General features: G+C 41.1%; 1 protein-coding gene across 1 annotated transcript in view; it reads right to left on the bottom strand.

Moving 5' to 3' along the window:
• Nucleotides 1-12,762, bottom strand: part of oca2 (OCA2 melanosomal transmembrane protein) — a 279,317-nt gene that overhangs the window by 213,498 nt on the left and 53,057 nt on the right. The window contains exon 2 of the mRNA XM_008107105.3: nucleotides 9,830-10,125. Within this exon, the coding sequence (XP_008105312.1) occupies nucleotides 9,830-10,092 (263 nt within the window). The 5' untranslated portion in view covers nucleotides 10,093-10,125. The remainder of the gene's footprint in view (nucleotides 1-9,829; nucleotides 10,126-12,762) is intronic.

The following is a 12,762-nucleotide window of genomic DNA, read 5'->3' as shown; positions in this document are numbered from 1 at the left end:
TTTGGCCTACAACTCCCAGAAATCCCAGCCAGTTTACCAGCTGTTGGGACTACTGGAAGTTGAAGGCCAAAACATCTGGTGACCCACAGGTTGAGAACCACTGAGCTAAAGCATCCTCGGCAAGTAGCTGTCCAGCTTTTTGTTGAAGACATCCAGATAAGGAGGCTCTACCATTTCTCAATATTGTTTTTCCATTGCCAGACTGCTCTCACTATCAAGAAGTTCCTGCTAATGTTCAATTAAAATCTATCCTTTTGAGAATTCACACTATTGGACTGAGTCCTATCCCCTGGAACAATACTTGTACAGAAGCAAGGAAAAAAGAATAAGCAGTATTTGATACAGCAAGGAGATCTTTGGATGGCAAAGCCACATGAGCAAATATCATTCTATTTGCACAATGGCTAACCAAATGCTTTTGGGGAGCTCACAGTCAGAACATGAGGATGACAACACTCTCCAACTCTTGCTCCCCGATAATTGATACTGGGAGATGTACAGCCAATGAAACTCATTGTAATATATAGCCAGCGTGATTAGTAGTTGCCCAGCATTCATTTGCCTAAGCCTCTTTTAAAGCCATTCAGTTTGGCAGCTGTCACCACAAACTCCATAATTTAACTGTTCACTGCATGAGAAAGTATTTCCTTTTGTGAGTCTTCCACAGTTCGCTTTCACTGTGTGATCCCATTTCTATCATTAGAACCTCCTCTCCACATTCACTATGTCTAAACTTTATATGTCCACATTACATCCTCTCTAAGTTGTCTTTTTGCTGAACTAAAAATTCACAAAGCTCTACATATTGTAACTTATTCTCCCAGCAGAGTTACTTGAAAATTTTGGTACTCCTTGGAGTGTGTGGAAATCATAACAGTATGTAGTGTGATCACACCAAATAATGATATTGGTAGTTTGGTTTAATATTCCTTTCCCGATTGTTCTGAATTTGACCTTTTTCTCAGCTGCTATATACAGGCTAAAATTTTACACTGATCTATCCATCATAATCTTCAAGTCTCTTTCCTGGGCAGTCACATACATGTAAAGTTAGACCTTTTGCCTTAATGTGCAGCATTAAAAACACTTTTCATTTGGAATACAGTTTGGAATACAGAGAGACCCTGCACATTATTTTAAGCTGTACTGGACAACTTGATGTCCTTGGCAAACTTGCCCAACAAATTCCAGATCATTTATTAATATTTTTTGTCCCCAAATACAGATACTATGAGTTACCCATTTATTTCTACTGTGATTTTTACTGATCTAGACATAAGACTTTTTCCTTATTCCGTATTAGCTTATCTTGTAATAGAAACTTTTGAATTTTTTTCGTGTCAGGAGTGACTTTGAGAAACTGCAAATCGCTTCTGGTGTGAGAGAATTGATTGTCTGCAAGAGTGTTGACCAGGGGATGCCCAAATATTTTCATGTTTTACCATCCTTGTGGGAGACTTCTTTCATGTCCCCACATGGGGAGCTGGAGCTGACAGAGGGAGCTCATCCGAGCTCTCCCCAGATTCAAACCAGATTCAAACCAGCAACTTTCAGGTCAGCAACCCAACTTTCAAGTCAGCGTTCCTGCTGGCACAAGGGTTTAACCCATTGTGCCACCGGGGCAATGAAACCTAGAAACCTTTGATGACTGACACTGTTAAACACCTTTTACAAGTCCAAGTAAACACATGAAGCTCCTAAAATGGGCTTGCCATCGCATCAGTCTGCCTACTCGCTCTTCTTATCACACCAAGCCTATTGGTCTTATAGCACAATGCCCTTACAACTGCTGCTTGGCCTCACCAGCCATATGGTTGCACTGAAAGGCCCTTTGAATCTGTGGACAGAGAATCCATGAATACAGCGGGCCAACTATAATTTTTTTACATAGTGATAGGTGCTCTTTAGTTTTTACCCAGTTTGGGTCCCCAAATGTTATTGAATGGCACTTCCCATCATTTTTGATTATGTGCCATGTGGACTGGGGATAATGGGAATTGCAACCCAACTGCACTTGTAACCATGAGGTTGGAGGAAAGTTAAAGGACATTTTAAAGCCAGACATCCACAAGCCTTGTATCTAAATTCAAACCCCACTATCCCAACTAAACAGATCAAACGGCAGCCTTCTGGATGCTACTGCATCCTAGCTCCCATCAACTCTAATCATAACATTTAATGAAGAGAAATACAGGAGCTGTAGTCCATCATCTGGGGGGCCGCATAAAATCACACATAGGGCCAGATCCAGCCCACCCAAGCCTTGAGGTTGACACTTGTGACTTTGCAGCAGAAAGAAAGGCAACCCATAAAACGATATGTCACTGGCTCCAAAACTCACAGCAGAAGTGGGTTCTGATTGCCATATGGAAGGAATTGCTTTGGGAAACTCTTTGCACACACATTCAGAACCCTAAAAATGGGATTTGACCATTTTCATAAATAATTGCTTCAATGCACCTTGAAGGTTAGTTTGCAGTAAATTTAGGATGATAGTAAGTTTATCATTAATGGCTGGAGCATGCTGCATGAGTTAAAGCCTTGTGATGTCCCATATCTACCAGTTCACTTTATTCTAGTTTGCTGATATTCTCAAAAAACATACCGCTATGCCCATTTCCCATCCATGCCCAGTGGTATCTGCCCAGCAAATGAGCCAGAGGAGGTATTAATGGTTATTTCTCACAAGAGCTTCAGGCTCAACATGGTCACAAGTCTAGGCCAGTGAGGGAACAAGATGGGATAAAATTTTAAAAAAATAAGGGAACAATACCTCCTTTTGAATCTGAATGGGAGCCAGCAATGATAGCCCTCAGCAGGCAGCTGCCACTTATTTTCTGCCCATGCTCCGCTAGAGAACATACTTTCTCTTATTTCCACCTTTCATGCCATTCAGGATTTTCTAAACCTATTATGTGTCTCCTTGGTCAAGAGAGCTGTCAGTACAAAAAAGCCTCTATTTAAAAAGGTTTAGATAAAGGTACAGATGTCAGAGCTATCCTGAGAGGATTGAAATCTACATGTTACTGACATCTTTCCACCACCGAACAAAGAGGCCAGAGAAATCCTGTGCAGCTACATTTCAAACAAGAGAAAGGAGGGGCTGTAATAGATCCCTATTTCTTTCTTCACTACAGTATTTTATGTTTCTCTATGGGTACTTCTGCAATGTAGAATTAATGCAGTTTGACCCCCCACTTTAACTGCTATGGATCACTGCTATGGAATCATGGGAGTTGCAGTTTTAGACTTCTCTGCTAAAATGTACTCGTGCCTCACAGAATCACAGGATTCCATAGCATTGAACCACTGCAGTTAAACTGGTGTCAAAGTGTGGCAGTTGGTGACTTCCACACTGATTGGGCAGAAAATCTGTTTCAGGTTTTATCTAAATTTTAAAGAAGTTGTTCAAAATGCTGAACCACACAACCACCAGCCCCCAAAATCGAGTTCTCTGCCTTGAATGGTTTCCCCACTGGTATTCAGAGATGGGAGTAAAGTTTACATAGAAAATGTACTTTTAATGTAAACATTTGGGGGGGGGGGAGGAAAAGGGTTCTGGATGGCAAAGCTGTAAAAACATAGTCATAAATGGCCACATAGGCTATTGAGACCAACTTCGTGGTCGATGCAGGATCTCTAGTTAAAGCAATGGTTCTCAACCTTCCTAATGCTGCGACCCCTTAATACAGTTCCTCATGTTGTGGTGACCCCCAACCATTGTTGCTACTTCATAACTGTAATTTTGCTAGTTATGAATCGTAATATAAATATCTGATATGCAAGATGTATTTTCATTCATTGGACCAAATTTGGCATAAATACCTAATATGCCAAATTTGAATACTGGTGGGGTTGGGGGGGATTGATTTTGTCATTTTGGGAATTGTAGTTGCTGGGATTTATAGTTCACCTACAATCAAAGAGCATTCTGAACTCCACCAATGATGGAATTTAACCAGACTTGGCAGACAGAACTCCTATGACCAAGATAAAATACCGGAAGGGACTGGTGGGCATTGACCTTGAGTTTTGGGGTTGTAGTTCACCTACATCTAGAGAGCACTGTGGACAATGATGGCTCTGGATCAAACTTGGCACAGATATTCAATATGACCAAATGTGAACACTGGTGGAGTTTGTGGAAAATAGAGCTTGACATTTGGGAGTTGTAGTTGCTGGGATTTATAGTTCACCTACAATCAAAGAGTCACTTGAACCCTACCAACGATACAATTGGGTCAAACTTCTCACACAGAAGGGCCTTCCTTGAAGCTCTCAAAACATGGGGATTTGACACCCATTTTGTGTCGAATTCCATTTTTCTTTCTTTTTTCTGGTGCTAGAACCTTTAAAGTAAATGAGACTGTTAGCCTGTAGAAGGATGTTTTTCTTAGATAAGGATTTATATGTACACAAAGAAGAAAAATCCATGCAGGATTGGAAAAGAAGTAGGCTCAGCAAACTGATGAATTAAAGTAATAAATATTTTATTCTCTCACTTAGTCTGTGTATTCTTCCCAAATGCCCACTAGGTAAATAAATTGAGTTTTGTTTGTTTTGTTTCGAAATGCCTCAAGAATATTATGTTGTAACTCTCTTATAGAAAGTTGTGTAGGATTGCAGATTTTAAAATGCTAAAAAATGCAAAAAAAAATACCAATAAAGTCTACAGAATGAATTAGGGATCAAATGAATATTATTCCTTTAATATTATTTTAGCTTTCAGAAATTTAGAATCATAGAATTTTGGAATCTACAGTGTCTAACCAGCCCAGGCCCCTACCATGCACAATGAAAGCACTCCCAAAATATGGCCATCCAGCCTTTGTTTGAAAACCTCCAAGGAAGCATATTCCAAGCAGCTCCTACATCAGGAAATTCTTCCTAATGTTTAGGTGGAATTCCTTTTCTTCCAGTTTAAATCCATTGTACCATATCCTAGCCCCTTAAGCAACAGAAAACAAGCTTACCCCTTTCTCAACATGACATTCTTTCAAATATTTAAAAATGACTATCATGCCCAACCTCCTTAACCTTCTCTTTCCCAGACTAAACCCAGATCTCTTACCATTTTTCTCACCCTTCTCTGGACTCCAGCTTGTCCATATCCTTCTTGAGTTGCGGTGCACAGAACTAGATATTTCAGGAAAGGCCTGACCAAAGAATACAGTGGTACTATTACTTCTCTTGATCTAGATACTATACTCCTAATGATGCAGCCTGGAATCACATTGGGGGTTTTTAGCTGTCACATCACACTGTTGACTCATGATTTCACCCTGACCTCACCAGCATCCTAGGATGTTTTCACTCCATCTGGAGGGCAGAAGTCCACGTGGGACATCACACAATGCTGTGTGACTTCTGGTGTAGGCCATGTCCAACCCGTGTGAAAGCATCACCAGATGGGAGGCTTCCAATGGAGCCAGAAAGGGGTGATGCTTTCCCCATGGGGAAAGCGTCTTGGAGAGGGAGCTGTGCGCGGGGGACAGATTTGCCCTACTGCTCTCTCTTTCCTTGCGGAAGCAAGAAGTAGGACACTTCACCTGATCTTCCTGGTAAGATTGCAAGACTCCTAGATCTATTTCACATCTACTGTTGTCACTTACTTACTTACTTACTTACTTACTTACTTACTTACTTAAATGATCACTCATTGTCCAAGTATGACAGCCTTCCAAGGTCTTGGAAGACGCCTATGCGTGAGGTTTTTTTTAATGTGTAGAGATCAGTGTACAGCCAATCAACACACAGTCTTCACAGAGTGAAGGTCCCAACCAGTGGCGTGGTTAACACGATGATGGTAGATTCTCGATCTGTTGCAGCTTTCTTCTGACCTTCACATGTACCATGTTATCTTCCGCCTGACCCGCCATTGAGTTAACAATAATTACTGGATTTGTTCTCTTAGTGTAGATTTATTATGTACTTTGACAATTTATGTATCATTTTATCCATGCCAGGTACTGTTTTTAAGGTCTGTATTGTATTTAAATAAAAAGTCAATAAGAAAAAAAAGATGCTGGAAAATATTGCAATACAGAAACCAGTGTGTACACAGAACAGCTATAAAAACAGATTTGTAAAGTGCCTGAGTGAAGATGCCTCCCTAGGCATTTGGCTGCAGCTTCCTAACTATACACTTTGTTCTTTTTCACTAAGTTGCAGAAGGTTGTTAAATAAAACATTCATTACATATTGAACCAGAGCAGGGTGGGATATATTCCTGAAGAAACAAATTCTGTTTACTCTTCGTTTTGGCTCTCTTGCTTAGAAAGTAGCCTTAAGATACAATTCTAGTCCTCCCTTTTGAGCCATGCAAACCAAAAGCTGTTACTACTTGACAATAAATTCTGTAAGTAAATTACTCATTGTGTAAAGATATACTTTAACAACATGGAGCAGTTAACTTGCTCATACTTTGAAATATCATTCCCTAGCCAGAATGTTTACAAGCTGACTAGAGGTTTCTCAGAATTGCAGTCCAATTTTTCTAAACTTTGTGGAAGTCAAACTATCTGCTTCGTTTTCTTCATCGTGAGATGTCTGTTTACTCCTACCTGTTCTCAAATCCATAAGAGGATGTTAACAGTCCATACAAGGACCCTTTATCTCACCCCATAAATAGGATTCCCAGGTTTTCCAAATAGTAACACATGATATTGAAATTTATGAAGCAATATGACGGCAGGAGGAGAACGAAGGCCTGGAGTTGTTTTAATAATGTTTTCCCACTCAGTTGTCAGCTTAACACTAGACTGAGGCACCTGAGGCACCTGAGGTCAGCCTACACAAGGCTCACCTTTAACCTCAAAAAAGAAGAGCTTCTCTTGAGATCTCTAGGTGCCTGTGAGATCTCATGTCTTACCGGGGGGGGGGGGGGGCTTTTGTATCGTTATACCAAAATCCCCATATGGGAGATATTGAGCATGGTGATCAGATCATGATATGAATAAACGTAACAGTTTAAATAATAAATGTAAGGCCTTCTCGCCGACCACCCTGAGAATTTGGGGGGGGGGGGGGCAGAAGCCCCTCAAGCCCCCCCCCCTCCCCCCCCCCCCCCCCCGCTACATGCCTGCCTAGGGCAAACCTATCACATGGTTTTCTGGAACTGAAAATAAATGACTCGTCCAAAGTTATCCAATGGGTTTCTATTCCCTGAGTGGGGAATCAGTCCCAGGTCTCCAGAGTCATCTTCCAACATTCAGATCACCATACTAGACAGGCTATTTGTTCATTCATTCATTCATTACAATCATAAATTAAAAAATAGCAAGCGGCTGATACCCCAAATATATTGCCTGAAGTAACTGCAGCATGTTATTGTATTCTTACTGTTCATAAAATGAGGACTGTGACCTGTGGCATTTTCTCGCTCAGGCATCAAAATAATCTGGCTGACGTAGGATATCATGAATTTGTGCCAAGAGACACCATTTGCTTATCCATCTCAGACAGCATAATGTTCCTGGCTGACTCTTGACCCTACCTGCCAGAAGGACATCTGCCTACCTTCCACTGCATGACAACAAGGATATTGCTGGATGGTAGTGCCAGATAAAGATAAAGCCCACCTAGAGAAGTCCAAACTTTTCTCTTTCCACAAACCTTTCTATTTTTCTCTTTCTACAAGGTTGCACTCCAAACTTCACTGATGCCATGTACATTTTAACAAAAATGCCCTTTACAAACCAACCTTGGGAGGGGGGGGGGGGTTAGGTTTGCATTTGACCAATCCAGACACTCTATCTTCTAACATTTGACAGATGAAAGCTGAGACATATCTGTCCAAGCAACATCAGAACAACATTGAAAATGACAGACACCAAGGCTGACTCTGGTCCCTACCTGCCAGAAGGACACCTGCCTATCTTCAACTGCGTGATGACAAGGATACCCATGGGGTCCCAGTGTGGGGCGTGGAGAATCCATCACCCCACATCACCCGACTTACCGCTGGCCCAATCCCACAGGGGAGAGCATCTGCTACCCAACTTCCCCCCATTGTTGCAAAGGCAACACAGGAAGTGTCCTGTGATGTCTTGGCCTAGCTTTTTCCCTCCTCTGCTTCATTTCCTTGTTTAGTTCTCCCTTTGGTGTGGACTTTTCCATTTGTACTTAGTTTTTATGGGTGGAGCTTAAAACCCCCCTAGAAGCCTGTCTCGGTGGGTTTAGCCTTTTTGCCTCAGAGGCTTTTCCTTCCTTTTTATTCTGTGTCAGAGTTTTAGAGGAGAAGGCCAGAAATCGTCCGGGTTCCTTGGCCTTGGCAATCCAGACAGACATCCTTAGCACATATTTTACCATCCAAATAGTATTTTACCAACATAGCTTAGAGTATTTTACCAATATAGCTTAGAGTATTTTACCAACATAGCTTAGAGTACCTTACCATATAGTTATCACAGTCCAGTATTTACCACCAAAACAGTACTTTACCGATATAGCTTAGTGTACTTCACCATAGTTCTGTACTTTACCATCTTAGTTCTACATTACATCTATAGCCAAGTATTTACCAACAATATAGTCCAGTATTCTACCTTCAATAGCCGAGTATTTTACCAAGTGACTTACCACCATTATAGTCAAGTATTTATTACCAGTGTAACTAAGTTCAACCAACAAACTTCGTCTTTGTAATATATTATTTTGATTTACCTTTCAAGAACCCTGACTGAAGTTAACTTTGCCTTTTGTTTCCAGTAAACGTATTTGGTTAACTGTATCTTGCCTCTAGAGTCTTTATTTTAAAGAACTGAAGTACATCGGAGGGTATACCGATAGCCACCGGGTATAGCCAGACATTACAGTTTTCCTTTTAACCCTGGCGTGCCATCACATGTCCCGTGTCATGGCAATATATGCCGCTTGCTCTCCCCTTTTGCCACAGAACCCCACAAGAAGTAGATGTACATCGTGTAATGGGCTCCATGGCCAAAGGGGTGAGCAAGCAGCGTACAACAGGCAAATTAGCCCATATGATGAGGTTATAAAACAGCTAGGAGAAGTTGCAGCAGTTTCCGTTTACCCAGATCTACAGGAAAGGACAAGATTCTGCCTTCTTTTCTCCTTCTCCCTCCTAGGTTAAATGAGTGCAAATTATTAGTTTAAAACAAAGAAAATCAGCTGGAGACAAAGAGGGGGAGTGGAATGAGGATGGAGAAACTTGAGAATTTGAAAGACAGTAAAAAAAAAGGATAACAGAGGATTGATCAGGGCTATCACTGCCAAATAAGGACAGTTGGAGGATATGAAACAGTACTTGTGTGGTAAGAGGAATATAAAGAAGCAAGGACAATCAGTGCCACTTCCACCTCAGGGCATCTCAGAAGAGATAAAAACAAACTACTAGATAATTTCATACATCCTCATCATTCCACATAATCAAGCCCAGAAGGAGTGAATAGTATTCTTGCTATCATAACTGTAGTACCATACATCACTTTTATGTCTCCAGCAGTCGGCCATAACAGCAAAGTTTGTCCCTTTAAGACACATATCTGATGCAGTTTGGTCATTTAGGTATCATTTTATCAGTACAATGACATTTGTGTGCATTCTGTGAACATTTTATTTAAATGAAAACTCAATAAGGATATGAAAATGATGGAAAATACCGCGCACAATTCCTATAAAAACAAAGATTAGCTCTAAAAGAATATCCTCCCTCAGCAATTGGCTACTGTGGTTTCCCATATGGTTCTTTCCCATTCCTTATCCTGCCAGAAGATATCAAATAAAACATTTATTGCGTCTGTGAGATTTTTAAAAAATCAATATGTATCAGAAAAAAATAGAATCTGTTTATTCTTGTTTTCCTTACCTCCCCTGCATATTGAAAGGGTTATAATCTTTCTCCAACGTAATGGAGCAGTCAGATTCTGGAGCGTTCTTTGCATAGGGTTTTGTGGGTTCTCCCTGAACAGCCATCATCTCTTTCAACAGCTTCAGCTCACTCAAATTGTTGGGAATTGGTTCCACAGCTACATTTCCAAGCAGATCCACATGGTGTGGAACAGCAGCCTGGGTCAACTCCATGTCTACTTTTCTAGAGATTGCACTGTCACCTTTATGGTCCAAGTACATAGCTCTGGAGCCTGAAGAAGGGTATCGTCTTGTCTGAAAAGGAAAACAGATAAAAGGAAAAAAGAGTCAGTGGTGTAGAAAAAAACTCTCATTTATAAAGAGTAAGAATGTTATGTAAAACTATAACTGCTAAATAGGATAAACAAAACCACTGAGTGCAATTGCCATCTCGGATTGAGCTGCAGATCCAAACTGCAATTCCCACCATTTATTTACTATACTTCTACCTCACTTTTCTCACCCTGAAGGGGACTCAAAGCGGCTTATCATTTGGCCACTTCTGTGCCACATTACAAAACACAGTGTATAAATACATCATATTAAACAATAAACAAATAAAATATATAAATACAGTAACCTGGATAAAACTGTAAAAAACATAGCCCTAAACCCGTGGTCGTCCTTCAAGTTGCTGGATTTGTGTCTATTTCGTATTGCACTATTGCCCTATTCCCTGGATGCTTGGTTCCAGAGTCAGGACTTAACTTTTTTCCTGAAAACCAGGAGGGAAGGGGCCAATCTAATATCATTGGGGAGGGAGTTCCATAACCAAGGGGTCACCAGTGAGAATGAACCATCTCTCATCTTCACCATCCACACTTGCAAAGGGGGTGGGACTGAAAGCAGGGCCTCCCCAGCGGATCTTAACACTCTAGCTGGTTTGTAAGGGGATATATGTTCAGACAGGTAAGTTGAGCTGGAGCTGTTTAGGGCTTTATAGGTTAAAGCCAGCACTTTGAATTGTGCTCAGTAACAGACTGGCAGCCAGTGGAGCTGATGTAACAGGGGGGGGTTGTATGCTCCCTGTACATTGCTCCAGTGAGCAATCTGGCTGCCACCCATTGGACTACTTGAAGCTTCAGAACAGTTTTCAAAGGCAACCCCGTGTAGAGCACATTGCAGTACTCTATTCAAGATGTACCAAGGGCGTGGATCACCATTCCATCACATTGGCAGTTAAAGTGGTGTCAGACTCATTGATTCTATAGTGTAGAGCACACATATCAAACGCAAAGCCCACAGACCAAATCTGGCCTGCTATGTAATTTTATGTGGCCCATGAGGCTTTCAATGCCAGGGCAACATAGTGACATTTATACAGTCTTACAATTAGAAACTGCCCTTTGAAGGCTGATGGGGTCAAACCAACCTTAGACAGAACATGAAAGGTAAATTTAATGCAGTTCCCAGAATTGTCCAATGGGGTTCTGAGAGCTGTGATCCCAAAAACTTCCCTTTCCCACCTCTGAACACAAGCCATGAGAAGTAAATATAACCTGAGTACAATGGAGCTTAGTCCCAGGAGAGCTTGCATAGCTGTGAAATGTTAATATCACTGGTTAAAATTCATCAAGATGCTTCCTGTTCACAGAGAATCTGGCATGGTTCTTGCATGAAACAAAGGAGAAGAGGGAGGAAAAGAGTGGCAGGAGGCACATCCACTGCAGAAAGATGGGAAGAACTCTGCAGGTAGGTAGGCGCCTTTCCTTCTCAGAACACTCTTAGAAACCATGAGAAAAGTTGATCAGAAAGACAGACTGGACTATTCTGTGTTGGGCATGTAGTAGTCCTTTGCAGCCACCTCTAAGCATTTGGGAGTTTTTGCCATGCAAGGTTAGGTTCACATCCTCCTTGACTATATTTCACAGTCAAAGTGAGAATATTCTTATTGAGACAGGGCTTTCTTTTGTGAGGATTGCCTAATATTTCATGAGCAGCATCTGTTCGGTTCTCCCATATTCTGATTTTGTAGAATATCACTGTGTAACACAATTGGCTTTAATTACCATGAATGTTGTGTGCTCAGCAGAACAGTTGTTCTATAAATAGAGAAATCAGATGTTGTGAGGGTTTGCTTTGCAGTGAATGGGTTCCTTCCCTAAAAGAAGAGGTGTCTACACAGCTCTAAGTGCAAATGCATTAGATGTAGATATGCATGTGACATGCCCACTTTCCGTCCCATTTTTCTCTCTTTCTTCCCCTCTTTTGCACATACACTGTTGAGATCTATGTACTTCCATTTATCTCTCTCAAAAATAAATAGCTTAGGAAGGCGTAGCATTGCCTGACAAATGTGTGTGCATGCCTGTCTGTACGTATCCACAGGCATATGCAATGCTTGCCAGATGTGCATGAGTGGGCGAGGAAACTGATTGCCACAGCTAAGTAGTATTTTATTAAGCTTGTCCACTTTACAAGGCAGCATTAAATACACTTTTAAGCAATGATTCACCACAAAGACCTCAAGGCGCAGCGGTATTCGGAAAAGCAGAAAATGCTATAAATTTGGACTTTGTGATCTCTTTTTCGCCCACCTCACAGTATATCATTTGTTAACATCAGCATATATTGTGGTAACAGGAATGAAACAAACAAGCAAAAGTATACACTGACCTCTTGTGGCAGGCACATAGGTTTTTTGTAAATTGCAAAAACTTCTCAAAAGGGTTACTAATATCATAATTGAAATACAATCCTGTGTGTATGTGTACTAGAAACAAAGTTCCAGTGAGTTCAGGACTGTTTTCTCACAATCATGTTCGCATAAAACTGTAGCTTTCATACATTTGGAGAGCCGCCTCTCTCCATTCAAGCCTGTTCAGACTTTCAGACCAACAAAAGAGACCCTGTTGCATATCTTATCACCCTGAGAACCTAGAATGGTGAATA

This window comes from Anolis carolinensis, chromosome 3, assembly GCF_035594765.1.
Source record: "Anolis carolinensis isolate JA03-04 chromosome 3, rAnoCar3.1.pri, whole genome shotgun sequence".
NCBI lineage: Eukaryota > Metazoa > Chordata > Lepidosauria > Squamata > Dactyloidae > Anolis > Anolis carolinensis.
The sequence above is the reverse complement of the archived record's forward strand: the minus strand, read 5'-3'. Positions and strand labels throughout refer to the sequence as shown.